This window comes from Bombina bombina, chromosome 7 (genome assembly GCF_027579735.1).
Source record: "Bombina bombina isolate aBomBom1 chromosome 7, aBomBom1.pri, whole genome shotgun sequence".
Lineage (NCBI taxonomy): Eukaryota > Metazoa > Chordata > Amphibia > Anura > Bombinatoridae > Bombina > Bombina bombina.
In genome coordinates, this window is record NC_069505.1 from 635,889,614 (window position 1) to 635,914,450 (window position 24,837).

Consider the following 24,837-nt stretch of genomic DNA (forward strand, 5'->3'; position numbering starts at 1 on the left):
CTATACCCATGAGCCAGTGTCACTACTGTGTCATTATATAGTGCTGGGTGTTATTATACTGATGCAGATACCACTGACCCTATAACCAGCCCTCCTCTGGCTATACCCATGTGCCAGTTTCACCACTGTGTCATTATATAGCGCTGGGTGTTATTATACTGATGCAGATACCACTGACCCTATAACCAGCCCTTGTCTGGCTATACCCATGTGCCAGTGTCACTACTGTGTCATTATATAGTGCTGGGTGTTATTATACTGATGCAGATACCACTGACCCTATAACCAGCCCTCCTCTGGCTATACCCATGTGCCAGTATCACCACTGTGTCATTATATAGCGCTGGGTGTTATTATACTGATGCAGATACCACTGACCCTATAACCAGCCCTTGTCTGGCTATACCCATGTGCCAGTGTCACTACTGTGTCATTATATAGTGCTGGGTGTTATTATACTGATGCAGATACTACTGATCCTATAACCAGCCCTTGTCTGGCTATACGCATGTGCCAGTGTCACTACAGTGTCATTATATAGTGCTTGGTGTTATTGTACTGATGCAGATACCACTGATCCTATAACCAACCCTCCTCTGGCTATACCCATGAGCCAGTGTCACTACTGTGTCATTATATAGTGCTGGGTGTTATTATACTGATGCAGATACCACTGATCCTATAACCAGCCCACCTCTGGCTATACCCATGAGCCAGTATCACCACTGTGTCATTATATAGCACTGGGTGTTATTATACTGATGCAGATACCACTGATCCTATAACCAGCCCTTGTCTGGCTATACCCATGTGCCAGTGTCACTACTGTGTCATTATATAGCACTGGGTGTTATTATACTGATGTAGATACCACTGATCCTATAACCAGCCCACCTCTGGCTATACCCATGAGCCAGTATCACCACTGTGTCATTATATAGCACTGGGTGTTATTATACTGATGCAGATACCATTGATCCTATAACCAGCCCTTGTCTGGCTATACCCATGTGCCAGTGTCACTACTGTGTCATTATATAGCACCGGGTGTTATTATACTGATGTAGATACCACTGATCCTATAACCAGCCCTCATCTGGCTATACCCATGTGCCACTGTCACTACTGTGTCATTATATAGTGCTGGGTGTTATTATACTGATGCATATACCACTGACCCTATAACCAGCCCTCCTCTGGCTATACCCATGTGCCAGTGTCACTACTGTGTCATTATATAGCGCTGGGTGTTATTATACTGATGCAGATACCACTGACCCTATAACCAGCCCTCATCTGGCTATACCCATGTGCCACTGTCACTACTGTGTCATTATATAGCGCTGGGTGTTATTATACTGATGCAGATACCACTGATCCTATAACCAGCCCACCTCTGGCTATACCCATGAGCTAGTATCACCACTGTGTCATTATATAGCGCTGGGTGTTATACTGATGCAGATACCACTGATCCTATAACCAGCCCTTGTCTGGCTATACCCATGTGCCAGTGTCACTACTGTGTCATTATATAGTGCTGGGTGTTATTATACTGATGCAGATACCACTGACCCTATAACCAGCCCTTGTCTGGCTATACGCATGTGCCAGTGTCACTACTGTGTCTTTGTATAGAGCTGGGTGTTATTATACTGATGCAGATACCACTGATCCTATAACCAGCCCTTGTCTGGCTATACCCATGTGCCAGTGTCACTACTGTGTCATTATATAGTGCTGGGTGTTATTATACTGATGCAGATACCACTGACCCTATAACCAGCCCTTGTCTGTCTATACGCATGTGCCAGTGTCACTACTGTGTCATTATATAGCACTGGGTGTTATTATACTGATGCAGATACCACTGATCCTATAACCAGCCCTCCTCTGGCTATACCCATGTGCCAGTGTCACTACTGTGTCATTATATAGTGCTGGGTGTTAATATACTGATGCAGATACCACTGATCCTATAACCAGCCCTCCTCTGGCTATACCCATGTGCCAGTGTCACTACTGTGTCATTATATAGTGCTGGGTGTTATTATACTGATGCAGATACCACTGATCCTATAACCAGCCCTCCTCTGGCTATACCCATGTGCCAGTGTCACTACTGTGTCATTATATAGTGCTGGGTGTTATTATACTGATGCAGATACCACTGATTCTATAGCCAGCCCTTGTCTGTCTATACCCATGTGTCATTGTCACTACTGTGTCATTATATAGTGCTGGGTGTTATTATACTGATCCAGATACCACTGATTCTATAACAAGCCCTCCTCTGGCTATACCCATGTGCCAGTGTTACTACTGTGTCATTATATAATGTTGGGTGTTATTATGCTGATGCAGATACCACTGATTCTATAACAAGCCCTCCTCTGGCTATACCCATGTGCCACTGTCACTACTGTGTCATTATATAGTGCTGGGTGTTATTATACTGATGCATATACCACTGACCCTATAACCAGCCCTCCTCTGGCTATACCCATGAGCCAGTGTCACTACTGTGTCATTATATAGCGCTGGGTGTTATTATACTGATGCAGATACCACTGACCCTATAACCAGCCCTTGTCTGGCTATACCCATGTGCCAGTGTCACTACTGTGTCATTATATAGCACCGGGTGTTATTATACTGATGTAGATACCACTGATCCTATAACCAGCCCTCATCTGGCTATACCCATGTGCCACTGTCACTACTGTGTCATTATATAGTGCTGGGTGTTATTATACTGATGCATATACCACTGACCCTATAACCAGCCCTCCTCTGGCTATACCCATGTGCCAGTGTCACTACTGTGTCATTATATAGCGCTGGGTGTTATTATACTGATGCAGATACCACTGACCCTATAACCAGCCCTCATCTGGCTATACCCATGTGCCACTGTCACTACTGTGTCATTATATAGCGCTGGGTGTTATTATACTGATGCAGATACCACTGATCCTATAACCAGCCCACCTCTGGCTATACCCATGAGCTAGTATCACCACTGTGTCATTATATAGCGCTGGGTGTTATACTGATGCAGATACCACTGATCCTATAACCAGCCCTTGTCTGGCTATACCCATGTGCCAGTGTCACTACTGTGTCATTATATAGTGCTGGGTGTTATTATACTGATGCAGATACCACTGACCCTATAACCAGCCCTTGTCTGGCTATACGCATGTGCCAGTGTCACTACTGTGTCTTTGTATAGAGCTGGGTGTTATTATACTGATGCAGATACCACTGATCCTATAACCAGCCCTTGTCTGGCTATACCCATGTGCCAGTGTCACTACTGTGTCATTATATAGTGCTGGGTGTTATTATACTGATGCAGATACCACTGACCCTATAACCAGCCCTTGTCTGTCTATACGCATGTGCCAGTGTCACTACTGTGTCATTATATAGCACTGGGTGTTATTATACTGATGCAGATACCACTGATCCTATAACCAGCCCTCCTCTGGCTATACCCATGTGCCAGTGTCACTACTGTGTCATTATATAGTGCTGGGTGTTAATATACTGATGCAGATACCACTGATCCTATAACCAGCCCTCCTCTGGCTATACCCATGTGCCAGTGTCACTACTGTGTCATTATATAGTGCTGGGTGTTATTATACTGCTGCAGATACCACTGATCCTATAACCAGCCCTCCTCTGGCTATACCCATGTGCCAGTGTCACTACTGTGTCATTATATAGTGCTGGGTGTTATTATACTGATGCAGATACCACTGATTCTATAGCCAGCCCTTGTCTGTCTATACCCATGTGTCATTGTCACTACTGTGTCATTATATAGTGCTGGGTGTTATTATACTGATCCAGATACCACTGATTCTATAACAAGCCCTCCTCTGGCTATACCCATGTGCCAGTGTTACTACTGTGTCATTATATAATGTTGGGTGTTATTATGCTGATGCAGATACCACTGATTCTATAACAAGCCCTCCTCTGGCTATACCCATGTGCCAGTGTCACTACTGTGTCATTATATAGTGCTGGGTGTTATTATACTGATGCAGATACCACTGAGCCTATAACCAGCCCTCCTCTGGCTATACCCATGTGCCAGTGTCACTACTGTGTCATTATATAGCGCTGGGTGTTAATATACTGATGCAGATACCACTGATCCTATAACCAGCCCTCCTCTGGCTATACCCATGTGCCAGTGTCACTACTGTGTCATTATATAGTGCTGGGTGTTATTGTACTGATGCAGATACCACTGACCCTATAACCAGCCCTTGTCTGGCTATACGCATGTGCCAGTGTCACTACTGTGTCATTATATAGAGCTGGGTGTTATTATACAGATGCAGATACACATCCAGTATTTCACTCAGGCTTTATTTTTTCCATAACGTATCACCCAATATCGCTAGCAGTCTCTTGACAAGCCACTAACTTTATTCACACTACATATTATTTAATCAGAAAGAAAAGATATACTAAGGTTGTGGAGGACACTGCAAGGGCTAGTCACGGCACCAGTGTCTGTGTACGGACACCTTGCCTTTCCCTGCAACCAACCCCCCAAATACAAACCCTAACTTTAAAAAAAACCTAAGCTACCCATTGCCCTGAAAAGGGCACTTGTATGGGCATTGCCCTTAAAAGGGCATTCAGCTCTATTGCCTTGCCTTTAAAAGGGCATTCAGCTCTATTGCCTTGCCTTTAAAAGGGCATTCAGCTCTTTAACGAAAAGCCCAAACCCTAATCTCTAAAAATAAAAAACACCCCAACATTTTTAAAAAAATCCTAACACTAACCCCCGAAGATCCACTTACAGTTCTGAAGTCCCGACATCTAGCCGGAGAAGTCTTCATCCAGGTGGCAGAAGTCTTCATCCAGGCGGCGATGTCTTCATCCATCCAAGCAGCGAAGTCTTCATCCAAGCGGCATCTTCTATCTTCATCCCGGCGGCACGGAGCGGGTCCATCCTGAAGCCATCCGACATGGAGCTCCTTTTCTTATGGTCGCCGATGTAAACTGAAGCTTCAATGCAAGGGATGCGATTCAAAATGGAGTCCCTTGCATTCCTATTGGCTGATTTGAGTGTTAAATTCAAATCAGCCAATAGGAGGCGAGCTTCTGAAATCCTATTGGTTGTTCAAATCAGCCAATAGGATGAGGGCTACTGAAATTCTATTGGCTGTTCAAATCAGCCAATAGAATTTCAGTAGCTCTCATCCTATTGACTGATTTGAACAGCCAATAGAATTTCTGTAGCTGTCATCCTATTTGCTGATTTGAACAGCCAATAGGATTTCAGAAGCTCACCTCCTATTGGCTGATTTGAATTTAACACTCAAATCAGCCAATAGGAATGCAAGGGACTCCATCTTGAATCGCATCCCTTGCATTGAAGCTTTAGTTTAAGGCGGCTCCGTGCCGCAGGGATATAGATAGAAGATGCCGCTTGGATGAAGACTTTGCTGCTTGGATTGATGAAGGCATTGCCACCTGGATGAAGACTTCTCTGCCTGGATGTCGGGACTTCAGAACTGTAAGTGGATCTTCGGGGGTTAGTGTAAGGATTTTTTTTTAAAAAATTTGGTGTTTTTTTTTTATAGATTATGGTTTGGGCTTTTCTTTAAAGAGCTGAATGCCCTTTTAAGGGCAATGCCCATACAAATACCCTTTTCAGGGCAATGGGTAGCTTAGGTTTTTTTCTAGAGTTAGGGTTTTTATATGGGGGGTGTTGGTTGGGTGGTGGGTTTTAATGTTGGGGGGGTCTTTGTATTTTTTTTACAGGTAATAGATAAGCTGATAACTTTTTGGGCAATGTCCCACAAAAGGCCCTTGGTAGTTTATTGTAGGCTAGGGTTTTTTTTTTTGGGGGGGGGGGAGGCTTTTTATTTTGATAGGGCTATTAGATTAGGTGTAAAAAAATATTTTGGATAATTTTGTTTGTTATTTTTCGTAATTTAGTGTTTGTTATTTTTTTGTAACTTAGTGTTTGTTTGTTTTTTGTAAATTAGTACTTTGTAATAATGTTTAATTGTATATTTAAATATTTTTAGTAGTGCTAGGTTTTTTAATATGTAATTTAGTTTATTTAATTGGTAGTTTAATTTAATTTTAGTATAATAGGGTATGTTAATTTATAGATTAAAATTAGTTTATTTTAATTTTACAGATAAGTTTTAATTTATATTAAGATAGGGATCTTGTAATTTTAATTTAAAGTTATGAGGTTTTTAGGTTTAGGGGTTAATAGATTTAGTTAATGGTGGTGATGTGGGAGGCCAGAGGTTTAGGGGTTAATAAGTTTATTTAGTGGCGGCAGTGTTGGGGAGGGGTGGGATAGGGGTTAATACATTTTATTTTTGTCGGCGATGTCGGGGGCAGCACATTAGGGGTGTTTAGATTTGGGGTTTATGTTAGGGTGTTAGGTATAAACATAACTTTTTTTCAACCATAGAAATCAATGTAATATACTTCATTCTATTGCAGCATAGAACATAAGCTTTCGGTGCTTTCAGCCTCCCATTGATTTCTGTGGCATCCGCGGCCTCAAGGGTGGCGGTTTGAAAACCAGGTACGCTGCGTCAGAATAGCTGCAAACGTACCTGTTAAATGTTTGATAAATTGGGAAAAGGGTCAAATAGAGTCGAATGTGTATTCGGAACATCTGTAATGACACAAGCATCGATCTGAGTCGGATTGAGATCGTATGTTACGTCACAAATATCAACATTTGCTGATCTTGACGCTTTGATAACTACGGCGGATCAATCTCGAAACAAATCCGATGTGGAATTCAAGCGTATTTTCAGTTCGCGCTTTGATAAATAGACCCCCACATCTGCACAATCTGATAGAACACATCTGGATGGAGAGACTACTCCCCTGATGTAGAATCTAACGGCTGAGATAATGCGCTTCCAAATTGTCTACACCTGGTATATGAATCGCAGTGATTAGACAAGAATTGGATTCCGCCCAAGAAAGTATTAGAGATACTTATTTTATTGCTAGGGGACTGTGAGTCCTCCCTTGATGATTGACATATGCCACTGTTGTGACATTGTCTGTTTGAAACCGAATATACGATTCTCTCTTTAATAGAGGCCAGGCCTTAAGAGCTCTTAAAATAGCACAGAGTTCTAAGATATAGATTTGTAACCTCGCCTCTCGAGAATTCCAAACTCCTTGTGCTGTTAGAGACCCCCAAACAGCTCCCCAACCTGAGAGACGTGCATCTGTTGTGATCACAGTCCAGGTAGGACAAACATAGGAGGCCCCTTAAACAATAAGGTGATGGTATAACCCCAAGTCAGAGAGAATGGAGAATTGGGATTTAAGTAAATCAGTTGTGATAACTGAGTATAATCCATGCACCATTGGTGCAACATGCAAAACTGTAGAGGTCTCATATGAAAACAAGCAAAAAGGATCGCGTCCGATGCTGCAATCATGAGACCTACAACTTCCATGCACATAGCCACTGAAGCGAATGATAAGAGACTGAAGGTTTAGACAAGCTAAAACCAATCTCAAACGTCTCTTTTCTGTTAGGGATAGAGTCATGGACACTGAATCTATCTGGAAATCTATTGAGCTAGTACCAAGATATTGTCCAAATAAGGAAACACTGCAATACCATGCTCTCTGATTACAGATAGAAAGGCACCTAAAACTATTAAGAATATTCTTGGTGCTGTTGCAAGGCCAAACGGAGGAGCGAAAAATTGGTAATGCTTGTTTAAAAAAGAGACTTTCAGAAAACTATAGTGGTCTGGATGAATCGGATTGTGAAGGTAAGCGTCCTGTAATTCTATTGTGGACATGAAGTGACCTTGCTGAACAAAAGGCAGAATAGTCTTTATAGTCACCATATTGAAAGTTGGGACTCTTACAAAACCATTTAAAGTTTTCAGATCCAAAATAGGTCTGAAAGAATTTTCCTTCATAGGTACAATGAATAGATTTGAATAAAAACCCCAATCCTTGTTCCTGCTGTGGACCTGGGAAAATTACCCCTGAAAGTTCTAGATCTGAAACACATTTCAGAAAGACTTGAGCCTTTACTGTTTTTTTTTGTTACATGGGTAAGAAAGAATTTTCCCAAAGGAAGTCTTATTTTAAATCCTATTCGACACCCCTAAGAAATGATATTCTGAATCCACTGATTTTGGACAGAGGCTGTCCAAACTCTTTGAAATAAGTTTAGTCTGCCCCCTACCAGAAGAACTGGCTTGAGGGACGCACCTTCTTATAGGTTTAGGGGCAGGATTTGGTTTCTTATAAGGCTTGGATTTATTCCAATTTGGAGATGGTCTCCAATTAGAGCCAGAGGCCTTAGGGAAAGGAGAGGTTTTCTGTTCTCTATTCTGACAAAAGGAACGAAAACGATTGGGAGCTTTAAATTTACCCTTAGATTTCTTGTCTTGGGGCAGAAAAACTCCCTTACCACCCAGTAACAGTGGAGATAATAGAATCCAATTGTGAACCAAAGAGATTTTGACCTTGAAAAGAGAGAGATAATAATCTAGTTTTAAACACCATGTCAGCATTCCAAGATTTAAGCCATAAAGCTCTTCTAGTTAGAATGGCTAAAGACATGGATTTGACATTGATCTTCCTAACATCAAATATAGCAGCACAAATAAAATGATTTGTAGGTTGAAGTAAAACAATAATGTTAGGTAATTCAGAATCTAAAGACAACTGCTGTGCTAAACTGTCCAACCAAAAAAGTAGAAGCAGCAGCAACATCAGCCATAGATATAGCAGGTCTAGGAATATAGCCAGAATGTAAATGTGCCCTTCTTAGATAAGATTCAATCTTCCTATCCAAAGGAACCTTGATTACAGGTAAAGGATAGAATTTCTTAAACCTAGAAGAAGGGTTAAAAGAGGTACCAGGCTTAGACCATTCTTTAGCAATCACATTAGAGATAGTGTCAGGAATAGGAAATACTTCAGGAGTAATAACAGTAGTCTTAAATACAGAATTTAGACAATTACTAGCTCTATTATCAGGAGATTTAGACTTGTCAATACCCAAAGTAAACAAAACTTCCTTTTAACAGAGAACGAATATATTCTAATTTAAATAAAAAAGATTTGTCTATATCAGTCTCTGACGTGGCATTCTCTGAATCAGAGGAGACCCTATCAGTAGAGGATACGTCAGTATGCTGAAGGTCAGAACTTAATTCACTAAGTTTAGGAAAATATTTCAAAAACCTTTTACATTTATTTGAAGGCAAAATAGGAGTCATTGCTTTCTCTATAGCTGTAGCAATAAACTCTTACATTTCTGCAGTAATGTTATGTATATTTAGACTGAGATGGAATAACAGTGTGTATATTTGTACTCATAGATATATTTAACAATTTGTTAAACAAGAGCCACATAATAGAGCTCAATAATTTAGATCAGCTTAATAACAACATGCATACTTAGCTTTGTTAAATACCTGTTTAGGTAGCTCAAATCCTATGGTAACATCAGAGGCAGGTTCAGTTTGAGACATAATTGCAAAAAAACAAAATTAGGAAAAAATAAAAATAAATTAATTCTGCAAATTTATATCCATGCTCCTATATATGATATACATATATATATATATATATATATATATATATATATATATATATATATATATATATATAAAAGGCTTGAGAGAATGGGAAACAGAGCAAAAAAAATTATAGAAAAGAAAACTGATTCATAAAATACTGCATGAAAGCTCTCTAAGGCCTAGATTTAGAATTTGGCGGTAGCCGTCAAAACCAGCGTTAGAGGCTCCTAACGCTGGTTTTAGGCTACCGCCGGTATTTGGAGTCAGTCAGGAAAGGGTCTAACGCTCACTTTCCAGCCGCAACTTTTCCATACCGCAGATCCCCTTACGTCAATTGCGTATCCTATCTTTTCAATGGGATCTTTCTAACTTTAGAGTCGTGGCTGAAGTGAGCGTTAGAATTCTAACGACAAAACTCCAGCCGCAGAAAAAAGTCAGTAGTTAAGAGCTTTCTGGGCTAACGCCGGTTTATAAAGCTCTTAACTACTGTGCTCTAAAGTACACTAACACCCATAAACTACCCATGTACCCCTAAACCGAGGTCCCCCCACATCGCCGCCACTCAATTAAATTTATTTAACCCCTAATCTGCCGACCGCCACCTACGTTATACTTATGTACCCCTAATCTGCTGCCCCTAACACCGCCGACCCCTATATTATATTTATTAACCCCTAATCTGCCCCCCTCAATGTCGCCTCCACCTGCCTACACTTATTAACCCCTAATCTGCCGAGCGGATCTCACCGCTACTATAATAAAGTTATTAACCCCTAATCCGCCTCACTCCCGCCTCAATAACCCTATAATAAATAGTATTAACCCCTAATCTGCCCTCCCTAACATCGCCGACACCTAACTTCAAGTATTAACCCCTAATCTGCCGATCGGAGCTCACCGCTACTCTAATAAATTTTTTAACCCCTAAAGCTAATTTTAACCCTAACCCTAACACCCCCCTAAGTTAAATATAATTTTATTCTAATGAAATAAATTAACTCTTATTAAATAAATTATTCCTATTTAAATCTAAATACTTACCTGTAAAATAAATCCTAATATAGCTACAATATAAATTATAATTATATTATAGCTATTTTAGGATTAATATTTATTTTACAGGCAACTTTGTATTTATTTTAACCAGGTACAATAGCTATTAAATAGTTAAGAACTATTTAATAGCTAAAATAGTTAAAATAATTACAAAATTACCTGTAAAATAAATCCTAACCTAAGTTACAATTAAACCTAACACTACACTATCTATAAATTAATTGAATACAATATCTACAATTATCTACAATTAAACCTAACACTACACTATCAATAAATAAATTAAATAAAATACCTACAATTACCTACAATTAAACCTAACACTACACTATCAATAAATGAATTAAATACAATACCTATAAAAAACTACAATTAAATAAACTAACTAAAGTACAAAAAATAAAAAAGAACTAAGTTACAAAAAATAAAAAAATATTTACAAACATTAGAAAAATATTACAACAATTTTAAACTAATTACACCTACTCTAAGCCCCCTAATAAAATAACAAAGCCCCCCAAAATAAAAAAATGCCCTACCCTATTCTAAATTAAAAAAGTTCAAAGCTCTTTTACCTTACCAGCCCTGAACAGGGCCCTTTGCGGGGCATGCCCCAAAGAATTCAGCTCTTTTGCCTGTAAAAAAAACACATACAATACCCCCCCCCCCCAACATTACAACCCACCACCCACATACCCCTAATCTAACCCAAACCCCCCTTAAATAAACCTAACACTAAGCCCCTGAAGATCTTCCTACCTTATCTTCACCATACCAGGTTCACCGATCGGTCCTCGGAAGTGTTGATCCAAGCCCAAGCGGGGGGCTGAAGAGTGACGTCCATCCTCGGGCTGAAGTCTGGATCCAAGCGGCGGCTGAAGAAATCCATCATCGGGCCGAAGTCGGAAGTCCATCATCGGGATGAAGTCTTCTATCAAGCCGCATCTTCAATCTTCTTTCTTCTGGAGCGGAGCGGAGCCATCTTCTTCCAAGCCGACACGGAACATCCTCTTCAATCGACGCCTACTAGCCCAATGACGGTTCCTTTAAATGATGTCATCCAAGATGGCGTCCCTCGAATTCCGATTGGCTGATAGGATTCTATCAGCCAATCGGAATTAAGGTAGGAATATTCTGATTGGCTGATGGAATCAGCCAATCAGAATCAAGTTCAATCCGATTGGCTGATCCGATCAGCCAATCAGATTGAGCTTGCATTCTATTGGCTGTTCCGATCAGCCAATAGAATGCGAGCTCAATCTGATTGGCTGATCGGATCGGCCAATCGGATTGAACTTGATTCTGATTGGCTGATTCCATCAGCCAATCAGAATATTCCTACCTTAATTCCGATTGACTGATAGAATCCTATCAGCCAATTGGAATTCGAGGGACGCCATCTTGGATGACGTCATTTAAAGGAACCATCATTCGGCTAGTAGGCGTCAGTTGAAGAGGATGTTCCGCGTCAGCTTGGAAGAAGATGGCTCCGCTCCGCTCCAGAAGAAAGAAGATTGAAGATGCGGCTTGATAGAAGACTTCATCCCGATGATGGACTTCCGACTTCGGCCCGATGATGGATTTCTTCAGCCGCCGCTTGGATCCAGACTTCAGCCCGAGGATGGACGTCACTCTTCAGCCCCCTGCTTGGGCTTGGATCAACACTTCCGAGGACCGATCGGTGAACCTGGTATGGTGAAGATAAGGTAGGAAGATCTTCAGGGGCTTAGTGTTAGGTTTATTTAAGGGGGGTTTGGGTTAGATTAGGGGTATGTGGGTGGTGGGTTGTAATGTTGGGGGGGGGGTATTGTATGTGTTTTTTTACAGGCAAAAGAGCTGAATTCTTTGGGGCATGCCCCGAAAAGGGCCCGGTTCAGGGCTGGTAAGGTAAAAGAGCTTTGAACTTTTGTAATTTAGAATAGGGTAGGGCATTTTTTTATTTTGGGGGTCTTTGTTATTTTATTAGGGGGCTTAGAGTAGGTGTAATTAGTTTAAAATTGTTGTAATTTTTTTCTAATGTTTGTAAATATTTTTTTATTTTTTGTAACTTAGTTCTTTTTTATTTTTTGTACTTTAGTTAGTTTATTTAATTGTATTTATTTGTAGGAATTGTATTTAATTAATTTATTGATAGTGTAGTGTTAGGTTTAATTGTAGATAATTGTAGGTATTTTATTTAATTAATTTATTGATAGTGTAGTGTTAGGTTTAATTGTAACTTAGGTTAGGATTTATTTTACAGGTAATTTTGTAATTATTTTAACTATTTTAGCTATTAAATAGTTCTTAACTATTTAATAGCTATTGTACCTGGTTAAAATAAATACAAAGTTACCTGTAAAATAAATATAAATCCTAAAATAGCTATAATATAATTATAATTTATATTGTAGCTATATTAGGGTTTATTTTACAGGTAAGTATTTAGCTTTAAATAGGAATAATTTATTTAATAAGAGTTAATTTATTTTGTTAGATTTAAATTATATTTAATTTAGGGGGGTGTTAGGGTTAAAGTTAGACTTAGCTTTAGGGGTTAATAAATTTATTAGAGTAGCGGTGAGCTCCTGTCGGCAGATTAGGGGTTAATACTTGAAGTTAGGTGTCGGCAATGTTAGGGAGGGCAGATTAGGGGTTAATACTCTTTATTATAGGGTTATTGAGGCGGGAGTGAGGCGGATTAGGGGTTAATACATTTATTATAGTAGCGCTCAGGTCCGGTCGGTAGATTAGGGGTTAATAAGTGTAGTTAGGTGGAGGCGACGTTGGGGGCGGCAGATTAGGGGTTAATAAATATAATATAGGGGTCGGCGATGTTAGGGCAGCAGATTAGGGGTACATAGGGATAATGTAGGTGGCGGGGGGGTACGGAGCGGCAGATTAGGGGTTAAAAATAATATGCCGGGGTCAGCGATGTCGGGGGCGTCAGATTAGGGGTTAATAAGTGTAAGGTTAGGGGTGTTTAGACTCGGGGTGCATGTTAGAGTGTTAGGTGCAGACGTAGGAAGTGTTTCCCCATAGGAAACAATGGGGCTGCGTTAGGAGCTGAACGCGGCTTTTTTGCAGGTGTTAGGTTTTTTTTCAGCTCAAACAGCCCCATTGTTTTCTATGGGGGAATCGTGCACGAGCACGTTTTTGAAGCTGGCCGCGTCCGTAAGCAACTCTGGTATCGAGAGTTGCAGTGGCGGTAAATATGCCTGTACGCTCCCTTTTTGGAGCCTAACGCAGCCATTCTGTGAACTCTCAATAACAGAGGTATTTAAAAGGTGCGGCCAGAAAAAAGCCGACAAAACTCTAAATCTAGGCGTAAGTGTTTACTAAGAACACTGAATGAGCTGGGGGCGGAGCTTATAACAACAATTTTGGCTGGAAATTTTTGGCGCCAGAAAAATGGCACACAATGATGACACGTCACCCTATGACATAAATAGCATCATCACATGCACAGCATGCAAAGCTGAAGAGGATTTCTAATACACCTATCACTCTAAAAAGCAGGTAAGAATTTTGATTGTATATACAAAAAAACAAAATGTACCAAAATAAAGCCAAATGGATACTTCCATTATAGCTGCATAAAATGTGATTATCAACATTATGAGGCTAACATAATACTAAGCATTCTAATTTATAAATAAATTACTAGCTCCAAAAAAAACCTGTATGTTTCACAGAATCTACCAACCTTGACAAATATTTAGCCACAAATAAAGTGGCTAAAAAAGAGCACTGAATTACTGACTCAAGGCATGTATACAAACAGTATATAGCAACTTTACTTAAAAAGTGCCCAATCCATAGTTGAGAGTGTCATATAATAAAAGTATATACTTACCGTGTAAGACACCCATCCACATATAGCAGACAGCTAAACCAGTACTGAAACATATCAGCAGAGGCAAAGGTAGAAGAGTATATAGCAGACAGCTAAATCAGCAGAGGTAATGGTAGAGGAGTATATAGCAGACAGCTATATCAGCAGAGGTAATGGTAGAGGAGTATATAGCAGACAGCTAAATCAGCAGAGGTAAAGGTAGAGGAGTATATAGCAGACAGCTAAATCAGCAGAGGTAAAGGTAGAGGAGTATATAGCAGACAGCTATATCAGCAGAGGTAATGGTAGAGGAGTATATAGCAGACAGCTAAATCAGCAGAGGTAAAGGTAGAGGAGTATATAGCAGACAGCTAAATCAGCAGAGGTAAAGGTAGAGGAGTATATAGCAGACAGCTAAATCAGCAGAGGTAAAGGTAGAGGAGTATATAGCAGACAGCTAAATCAGCAGAGGTAAAGGTAGAGGAGTATATAGCAGACAGCTATATCAGCAGAGGTAATGGTAGAGGAGTATATAGCAGACAGCTAAATCAGCAGAGGCAAAGGTAGAAGAGTATATAGCAGACAGCTAAATCAGCAGAGGTAATGGTAGAGGAGTATATAGCAGACAGCTAAATCAGCAGAGGTAAAGGTAGAGGAGTATATAGCAGACAGCTAAATCAGCAGAGGTAAAGGTAGAAGAGTATATAGCAGACAGCTAAATCAGCAGAGGTAAAGGTAGAGGAGTATATAGCAGACAGCTAAATCAGCAGAGGTAAAGGTAGAGGAGTATATAGCAGACAGCTAAATCAGCAGAGGTAAAGGTAGAGGAGTATAATGTCGATCTATAAAGGGAGGCAGCAGAAGAATCCCTGCGACCGAATTTACAGAGAGCCTTAGAATAGATTTCCCATAGGTGCAAACATGGTATCATCAGGCAATACTCCCTTCACATCCCTCAGACAAACACTGTACTTATAGAGGAACTGGGCTTCAATATGCTTAGAAGCGCCTTTCACAGAAAAAATCAAACACAACTTGCTTCACCACCTTCTAAGGAGACAAAGTTTGTAAAACTGAGGTATGAGTGAGGTGGGAGGTGTATTTATAGGCATTTGAGGTTTGGGAAACTTTGCCCCCATCTGGTAGGAATGTATATCCCATACGTCACTAGCTCACTTACATGAAAGAAAAGAGTAATTTGTTTAGTCAAACGTCTACCCAACCAACATTGTTCTTTATGGACGAAAAAACTTGTTGACTATGTAAAATATTCTATTTGTCATGTCTATAACATAATAGAGGGAAAAATCATTGGTTATAAGGTATAACAAAGAACTTACTGATAATTCGTCCCAGCAGCATATAGACCCGGCCACCAAATGGGGAATATAGTCCAACGGTGACTGGCGTGGATATCTGACATAGGGACTTGGATAGACAGGCACAGTAGATATCATCCTCAGTCGGTTTACCTAAGATATATAAACAAAGCTGGGTGACACAGTGATACAGAGGAGACCTTTAGCTATGTCTTCCTAGTACAGGGCAATTCAGACAGTACCTGATGGTATCATTGTGTCCCACACCTCTTTGTAGACGCAGTTATCCTCAAGTGCTTACACGTGTATGTAATAGCTAAAAAAGGAAGATAATTGTATTAGCGCATGTGTGTGTATACAACAACATCTAATTAATGCATATCTCTTTATAGAACTATAATGTAGTAGTCATTCTTTGTACGTGTCATTAGCGCATGCGTGTGCATACAACAACATCTAATTAATGCATATCTCTTTATAGAAATATAATGTAGTAGTCATTCTTTGTAAGTGTCATTAGCGTTTGCGTGTGTATACAACATGTAATTACTGCATATCTCTGTATAGAATTATAATGTAGCAGTCATTGTTTTTACTTGTCATCAGCGCATGCGTGTGTATACAACATCTAATTACTTCATATCTCTGTATAGAATTATAATGTAGCAGTCATTGTTTTTACTTGTCATCAGCGCATGCGTGTGTATACAACATCTAATTACTTCATATCTCTGTATAGAATTATAATGTAGTAGTCATTGTTTTTACTTGTCATCAGCGCATGCGTGTGTATACAACATGTAATTACTGCATATCTCTGTATAGAATTATAATGTAGTAGTCATTGTTTTAACTTGTCATCAGCGCATGCGTGTGTATACAACATCTAATTACTTCATATCTCTGTATAGAATTATAATGTAGCAGTCATTGTTTTTACTTGTTATCAGCGCATGCGTGTGTATACAATAACATGTAATTACTGCATATCTCTGTATAACTATAATGTAGCAGTCATTCTTTGTAAGTGTCATTAGCGCATGTGTGTGTATACAACCATGTCTAATTACTGCATATCTCTGTATAGAACTATAATGTAGTAGTCATTGTTTGTACGTATCATTAGTGCATGTGTGTGTATACAACAACATCTAATTACTGCATATCTCTGTATAGAACTATAATGTAGTAGTCATTCTTTGTAAGTGTCATTAGCGCATGTGTGTGTATACAACCATGTCTAATTACTGCATATCTCTGTATAGAACTATAATGTAGTAGTCATTGCTTGTACGTATCATTAGTGCATGTGTGTGTATACAACATCAAATTAATGCATATCTCTTTATAGAACTATAATGTAGCAGTTATTGTTTGTAAGTGTCATTAGCGCATGTGTGTGTATACAACAACATCTAATTAATGCATATCTCTTTATAGAAGTATAATGTAGTAGTCATTGTACTTGTCATTAGCGCATGTGTGTGTATACAACAACATCTAATTAATGCATATATCTTTATAGAAGTATAATGTAGTAGTCATTCTTTGTAAGTGTCATTAGCGCATGTGTGTGTATACAACATGTAATTACTGCATATCTCCGTAAAGAACTATAATGTGGTTATTGTTTGTACGTGTCATTAGTGCATGCATGTGAATTATAATGTAGTAGTCATTGTTTTTACTTGTCATCAGCGCATGCGTGTGACAACAACATGTAATTACTGCATATCTCTGTATAACTATAATGTAGCAGTCATTCTTTGTAAGTGTCATTAGCGCATGCGCGTGTATATAACCATGTCTAATTACTGCATATTTCTGTATAGAACTATAATGTGGTTATTGTTTGTACATTTCATTAGCGTATGCGTGTGTATACAACAACATGTAATTACTGCATATCTCTGTATAGAACTATAATGTGGTTATTGTTTGTACATGTCATTAGCGTATGCGTGTGTATACAACAGCATCTAATTACTGCATATCTCTGTATAGAACTATAATGTAGCAGTCATTGTTTATACTAGTAATTAGCGCATGCGTGTATACAACAACATGTAATTACTACATATTTCTGTATAGCACTATAATGTAGTAGTCACTGTTTTTACGTGTCACTAGCGCATGCGTGAGTACACAACATCTAATTACTGCATATCTCTGTATAGAATTATAATGTAGTAGTCATTGTTTGTACTTGTCATTAGCGCATGCATGTGTATACAACAACATGTAATTACTGCATATCTCTGTATAGAACTATAATGTAGTAGTCATTGTTTGTACTTGTCATTAGCGCATGCGTGAGTATACAATAACATCTAATTACTGCATATCTCTGTATAGAATTATAATGTAGTAGTCATTGTTTGTACTTGTCATTAGCGCATGTGTGTGTATACAACATCTAATTACTGCATATCTCTGTATAGAATTATAATGTAGTAGTCATTGTTTGTACGTGTCATTAGCGCATGTGTGTGTATACAACATCTAATTACTGCATATCTCTGTATAGAATTATAATGTAGTAGTCATTGTTTGTACGTGTCATTAGCGCATGTGTGTGTATACAACATCTAATTACTGCAGTGGTTCTCAACCAAAGTGACCTCAAGGCCCGGTAAATTTTAGCTAGACATGTCCGGGGCCCAGTAGTTTATATATATATATATATATATATATATATATATATATATATCTATATCTATATCTATATAGTGAGCAGCAGGGGCGGGCTGATCAGCCAGGCAAATAGGACCTGGGCCGAGGGACCAGCAAGTAGGGGGGCCCACAAATGGTATCTCCACGGATCTTGGTGCATTCCTTAAGCTGGAGTTTTCAGTTGCCCTATCAGTAAATAAGTGTGGGTTTAGTGGGGGCCCTGGCAGGGGTCTGTCGCTGTGAGGGCCATGGAGTGTGAGGTCTGGCCCTGGAGGTTGGGTGTCCTTTCTCTGGCCCTTAATGTTGGGGGTCCTGGCTCTGTAGGATGAGGGGCCTGTTGGGGCAGGGCAGGAAGGCTATCATGTACATTTGCATACCATTTAATAAATTTTGGTCAGTGTGAGACAGTGTTCCTTGCACCTGGTTAGCGGTGGGGTAAGAGTGTGCAGTGGGGGCATGACAGGTAAGGGCCCACCAGCAGGGCTATCCCGGCCCGGTACTGGGCCACGGCCCGGCTGTTGAGAAACCAGGAATTACTGCATATCTCTGTATAGAATTATAATATAGTAGTCATTGTTTGTACTTGTCATTAGCGTATGTGTGTGTATACAACAACATGTAATTACTGCATATCTCTGTATAGAACTATAATGTAGTAGTCATTGTTTGTACTTGTAATTAGAGCATGCGTGTGTATACAACAACATGTAAATACTGCATATCTCTGTATAGAATTATAATGTAGTAGTCATTGTTTGTACTTGTCATTAGCGCATGCGTGTGTATACAACAACATCTAATTACTGCATATCTCTGTATAGAACTATAATGTAGTAGTCATTGTTTGTACTTGTCATTAGAGCATGTGTGTGTATACAACAACATGTAAATACTGCATATCTCTGTATAGAATTATAATGTAGTAGTCATTGTTTGTACTTGTCATTAGCGCATGCGTGTGTATACAACATGTAATTACTGCATATCTCTGTATAGAATTATAATGTAGTAGTCATTGTTTGTACGTTTCATTAGCGCATGTGTGTGTATACACACATAGGTTTTTTTAGATAGTATTTTATTTGGGGGGTTGTTTGTGTTGGTGGTGGGTTTTACTGTTGGGGGTTGTTTGTATTTTTTTTTACAGGTAAAAGAGCTGATTACTTTGGGGCAATGCCCCGCAAAAGGCCCTTTTAAGGGCTATTGGTAGTTTAGTTTAGGCTAGGGTTTTTTTTTATTTAGGGGGGGAGCTTTTTTTTATTTTGATAGGGCTATTAGATTAGGTGTAATTAGTTTAAATATCTGTAATTTGTTTATTATTTTCTGTATTTTAGTGGGGGGGTTCTACTTAAACTAATTTAATTTAATTTAGGTAATTGTATTTAATTTAGTAAATGTATTTAATTATAGTGTAGTTTTAGGTTTTGTTATGGTATCACCCGGATACCAAGGGTTAATACCAGATGAAAGATGCCCTGAATGCGGGACCAGCAACACACACAAACCCAGCTAATTCCCCCCAAACATGAGACCAGGCTCCATCTTGAGGGTGAAACAGAATGTACTTTATTGAGGGCTATATGCCCAGGATTTATGCAGGTCTGAGACCAGACGGGGGGGGGGGGGGGGGGGGGTTGGAAGAGTATTGTACATTAGATAGAGGGAAGGCGCCCTTTTACATGATACAATAGAATTACATTACTTAACCAAATAAACAATTTAAACACAAGAAAACAATGGAGTCCTTCTTATCACCTGGCAGTCTGCTCTCTGGAGGTGATTAAACAATGTGAACGCTTATCACCTAAACTTAATTACAGTAAACAATAGCTGATGTCAGGAAACCTGTTTTCAGAAAATAGTTTCTCAAAGCTGAACAAAGTTAACCCTTCCAGTACTGACAGAGGGGTCTATCACAGGTGTTATTGTAACTTAGGTTAGATCTTATTTTACAGGTACTTTTGTATTTATTTTAGCTAGGTAGTTATTAAATAGTTAATAGATATTTAATAACTATTCTACCTAGTTAAAATAAATACAAACTTGCCTGTAAAATAAAAATAAACCCTAAGCTAGCTACAATGTAACTATTAGTAAGATTGTAGCTAGCTTAGAGTTTATTTTATAGGTAAGTATTTAGTTTTAAATAGGAATAATGTAGTTAATTATAGTAATTTTATTTAGATTTATTTAAATTATATTTAAGTTAGGGGTGTTAGGGTTAGGGTTAGACTTAGGTTTAGGGGTTAATAACTTTATTATAGTGGCGGGGACGTTGGCGGCGGCAGATTAGGGGTTAATAAGTGTAGTTAGGTGGCGGCGACATTGGGGGCGGCAGAGTAGGGGTTAATAAATTAAAAGTAGGTGTCAGCGATGTTGGGGGCAGCAGATTAGGGGTTCATAGGCATAATGTAGGTGGCGGCGGTGTCCTGAGCAGCAGATTAGGGGTTAATCAATATAATGTAGGTGTCGGTGATGTTGGGGGCGGCAGATTAGGGTTAATAAGTGTAAGATTAGGGGTGTTTAGACTTGGGGTTCATGTTAGGGTGTTAGGTGAAGACATACATTTTATTTCCCCATAGGAATCAATGGGGCTGCGTTAGTCAGTTTTACTCTTCTTTTTTTGCAGGTATTAGACTTTTTCTCAGCCGGCTCTCCCCGTTGATTCCTATGGGGAAATCTTGCACGAGCACGTACGACCAGCTCACCGCTGATTTAAGCCGCGGTGGTATTGGAGTGCGGTAATGAGCAAAATTTTGCTCAACGCTCACTTCTTGTCTTTTAATGCCGGGTTTGTAAAAACCTGTAATACCAGAGCTGTAGGAAAGTGAGCGGTGAGAAAAAACTGCTTGTTAGCACCGCATAGCCTCTAGCCTCGTAATCTAGCTGATTGTTTTTACATGTCATAAGTACATGTGTAAACAACAACATGTAGTTACTGCATATCTCTGTATAGAACTATAATGTAGTATTTTTTGTTTGTACTTGTTATTAGCACATGCATGTGTATACAACAACATTTAATTATTGCAAATCTCTGTACAGAATTTTAATGTAGTGGTCATTGTTTGTACTTGTCATTAGCGCATGCGTGTGTATACAACATTTAATTACTGCATATCTCTGTATAGAACTATAATGTAGCAGTCATTGTTTGTACTTTTCATTAGCACATGCATGTGTATACAACATCATGTAATTACTGCATATTTCTGTATAGAACTATAATGTAGTAATCATTGTTTGTACTTGTCATTAGCGCATGCGTGAGTATACAACAACATCTAATTACTGCATATCTCTGTATAGAATTATAATGTAGCAGTCATTGTTTGTACTTGTAATTAGCGCATGCGTGTGTATACATCTAATTACTGCATATCTCTGTATAGAACTATAATGTAGTAGTCATTGTTTGTACTTTTCATTAGCACATGCATGTGTATACAACATCATGTAATTACTGCATATTTCTGTATAGAACTATAATGTAGTAATCATTGTTTGTACTTGTCATTAGCGCATGCGTGAGTATACAACAACATCTAATTACTGCATATCTCTGTATAGAATTATAATGTAGCAGTCATTGTTTGTACGTGTCATTAGCACATGCGTGTGTATACATCTAATTACTGCATATCTCTGTATAGAACTATAATGTAGTAGTCATTGTTTGTACTTGCCATTAGCACATGCGTGTGTATACAACAACATGTAATTACTGCATATCTCTGTATAGAACTATAATGTAGTAGTCATTGTTTGTACTTGCCATTAGCGCATGCGTGTGTATACAACAACATGTAATTACTGCATACCTCTGTATAGAACTATAATGTAGCAGTCATTGTTTGTACGTGTCATTTGCACATGTGTGTGTATACAACCATGTGTTATTACTGCATATCTCTGTATAGAACTATAATGTAGCAGTCATTGTTTGTACTTGTAATTAGCACATGCGTGTGTATACAACATGTAATTACTGCATATCTCTGTATAGAACTATAATGTAGCAGTCATTGTTTGTACGTGTCATTAGCGCATGCGTGTGTATACAACAACATCTAATTACTGCATATCTCTGTATAGAACTATAATGTAGTAGTCATTGTTTGTACTTGTCATTAGAGCATGCGTGTGTATACAACAACATGTAAATACTGCATATCTCTGTATAGAATTATAATGTAGTAGTCATTGTTTGTACTTGTCATTAGCGCATGCGTGTGTATACAACATGTAATTACTGCATATCTCTGTATAGAATTATAATGTAGTAGTCATTGTTTGTACGTTTCATTAGCGCATGTGTGTGTATACACACATAGGTTTTTTTAGATAGTATTTTATTTGGGGGGTTGTTTGTGTTGGTGGTGGGTTTTACTGTTGGGGGTTGTTTGTATTTTTTTTTACAGGTAAAAGAGCTGATTACTTTGGGGCAATGCCCCGCAAAAGGCCCTTTTAAGGGCTATTGGTAGTTTAGTTTAGGCTAGGGTTTTTTTTTATTTAGGGGGGGAGCTTTTCTTTATTTTGATAGGGCTATTAGATTAGGTGTAATTAGTTTAAATATCTGTAATTTGTTTATTATTTTCTGTATTTTAGTGGGGGGGTTCTACTTAAACTAATTTAATTTAGGTAATTGTATTTAATTTAGTAAATGTATTTAATTATAGTGTAGTGTTAGGTTTTGTTATGGTATCACCCGGATACCAAGGGTTAATACCAGATGAAAGATGCCCTGAATGCGGGACCAGCAACACACACAAACCCAGCTAATTCCCCCCAAACATGAGACCAGGCACCATCTTGAGGGTGAAACAGAATGTACTTTATTGAGGGCTATATGCCCAGGATTTATGCAGGTCTGAGACCAGACGGGGGGGGGGGGGGGGGGGTTGGAAGAGTATTGTACATTAGATAGAGGGAAGGCGCCCTTTTACATGATACAAAAGAATTACATTACTTAACCAAATAAACAATTTAAACACAAGAAAACAATGGAGTCCTTCTTATCACCTGGCAGTCTGCTCTCTGGAGGTGATTAAACAATGTGAACGCTTATCACTTAAACTTAATTACAGTAAACAATAGCTGATGTCAGGAAACCTGTTTTCAGAAAATAGTTTCTCAAAGCTGAACAAAGTTAACCCTTCCAGTACTGACAGAGGGGTCTATCACAGGTGTTATTGTAACTTAGGTTAGATCTTATTTTACAGGTACTTTTGTATTTATTTTAGCTAGGTAGTTATTAAATAGTTAATAGATATTTAATAACTATTCTACCTAGTTAAAATAAATACAAACTTGCCTGTAAAATAAAAATAAACCCTAAGCTAGCTACAATGTAACTATTAGTAAGATTGTAGCTAGCTTAGAGTTTATTTTATAGGTAAGTATTTAGTTTTAAATAGGAATAATGTAGTTAATTATAGTAATTTTATTTAGATTTATTTAAATTATATTTAAGTTAGGGGTGTTAGGGTTAGACTTAGGTTTAGGGGTTAATAACTTTATTATAGTGGCGGGGACGTTGGCGGCGGCAGATTAGGGGTTAATAAGTGTAGTTAGGTGGCGGCGACATTGGGGGCGGCAGAGTAGGGGTTAATAAATTAAAAGTAGGTGTCAGCGATGTTGGGGGCAGCAGATTAGGGGTTCATAGGCATAATGTAGGTGGCGGCGGTGTCCTGAGCAGCAGATTAGGGGTTAATCAATATAATGTAGGTGTCGGTGATGTTGGGGGCGGCAGATTAGGGTTAATAAGTGTAAGATTAGGGGTGTTTAGACTCGGGGTTCATGTTAGGGTGTTAGGTGAAGACATACATTTTATTTCCCCATAGGAATCAATGGGGCTGCGTTAGTCAGTTTTACTCTTCTTTTTTTGCAGGTATTAGACTTTTTCTCAGCCGGCTCTCCCCGTTGATTCCTATGGGGAAATCTTGCACGAGCACGTACGACCAGCTCACCGCTGATTTAAGCCGCGGTGGTATTGGAGTGCGGTAATGAGCAAAATTTTGCTCAACGCTCACTTCTTGTCTTTTAACGCCGGGTTTGTAAAAACCTGTAATACCAGAGCTGTAGGAAAGTGAGCGGTGAGAAAAAACTGCTTGTTAGCACCGCATAGCCTCTAGCCTCGTAATCTAGCTGATTGTTTTTACATGTCATAAGTACATGTGTAAACAACAACATGTAGTTACTGCATATCTCTGTATAGAACTATAATGTAGTATTTTTTGTTTGTACTTGTTATTAGCACATGCATGTGTATACAACAACATTTAATTATTGCAAATCTCTGTACAGAATGTTAATGTAGTGGTCATTGTTTGTACTTGTCATTAGCGCATGCGTGTGTATACAACATTTAATTACTGCATATCTCTGTATAGAACTATAA

The 24,837-nt window shown here is 38.8% G+C and overlaps 1 protein-coding gene across 1 annotated transcript in view; it reads right to left on the minus strand.

Moving 5' to 3' along the window:
- NKPD1 (NTPase KAP family P-loop domain containing 1) overlaps positions 1-24,837 on the minus strand; it is a 62,871-nt gene that overhangs the window by 30,103 nt on the left and 7,931 nt on the right. The window contains exons 2-3 of the mRNA XM_053689221.1: positions 16,007-16,080; positions 15,786-15,917 (exon numbers count right to left, since the gene is read on the minus strand). Of these exons, the coding sequence (XP_053545196.1) occupies positions 15,786-15,917; positions 16,007-16,019 (145 nt within the window). The 5' untranslated portion in view covers positions 16,020-16,080. The remainder of the gene's footprint in view (positions 1-15,785; positions 15,918-16,006; positions 16,081-24,837) is intronic.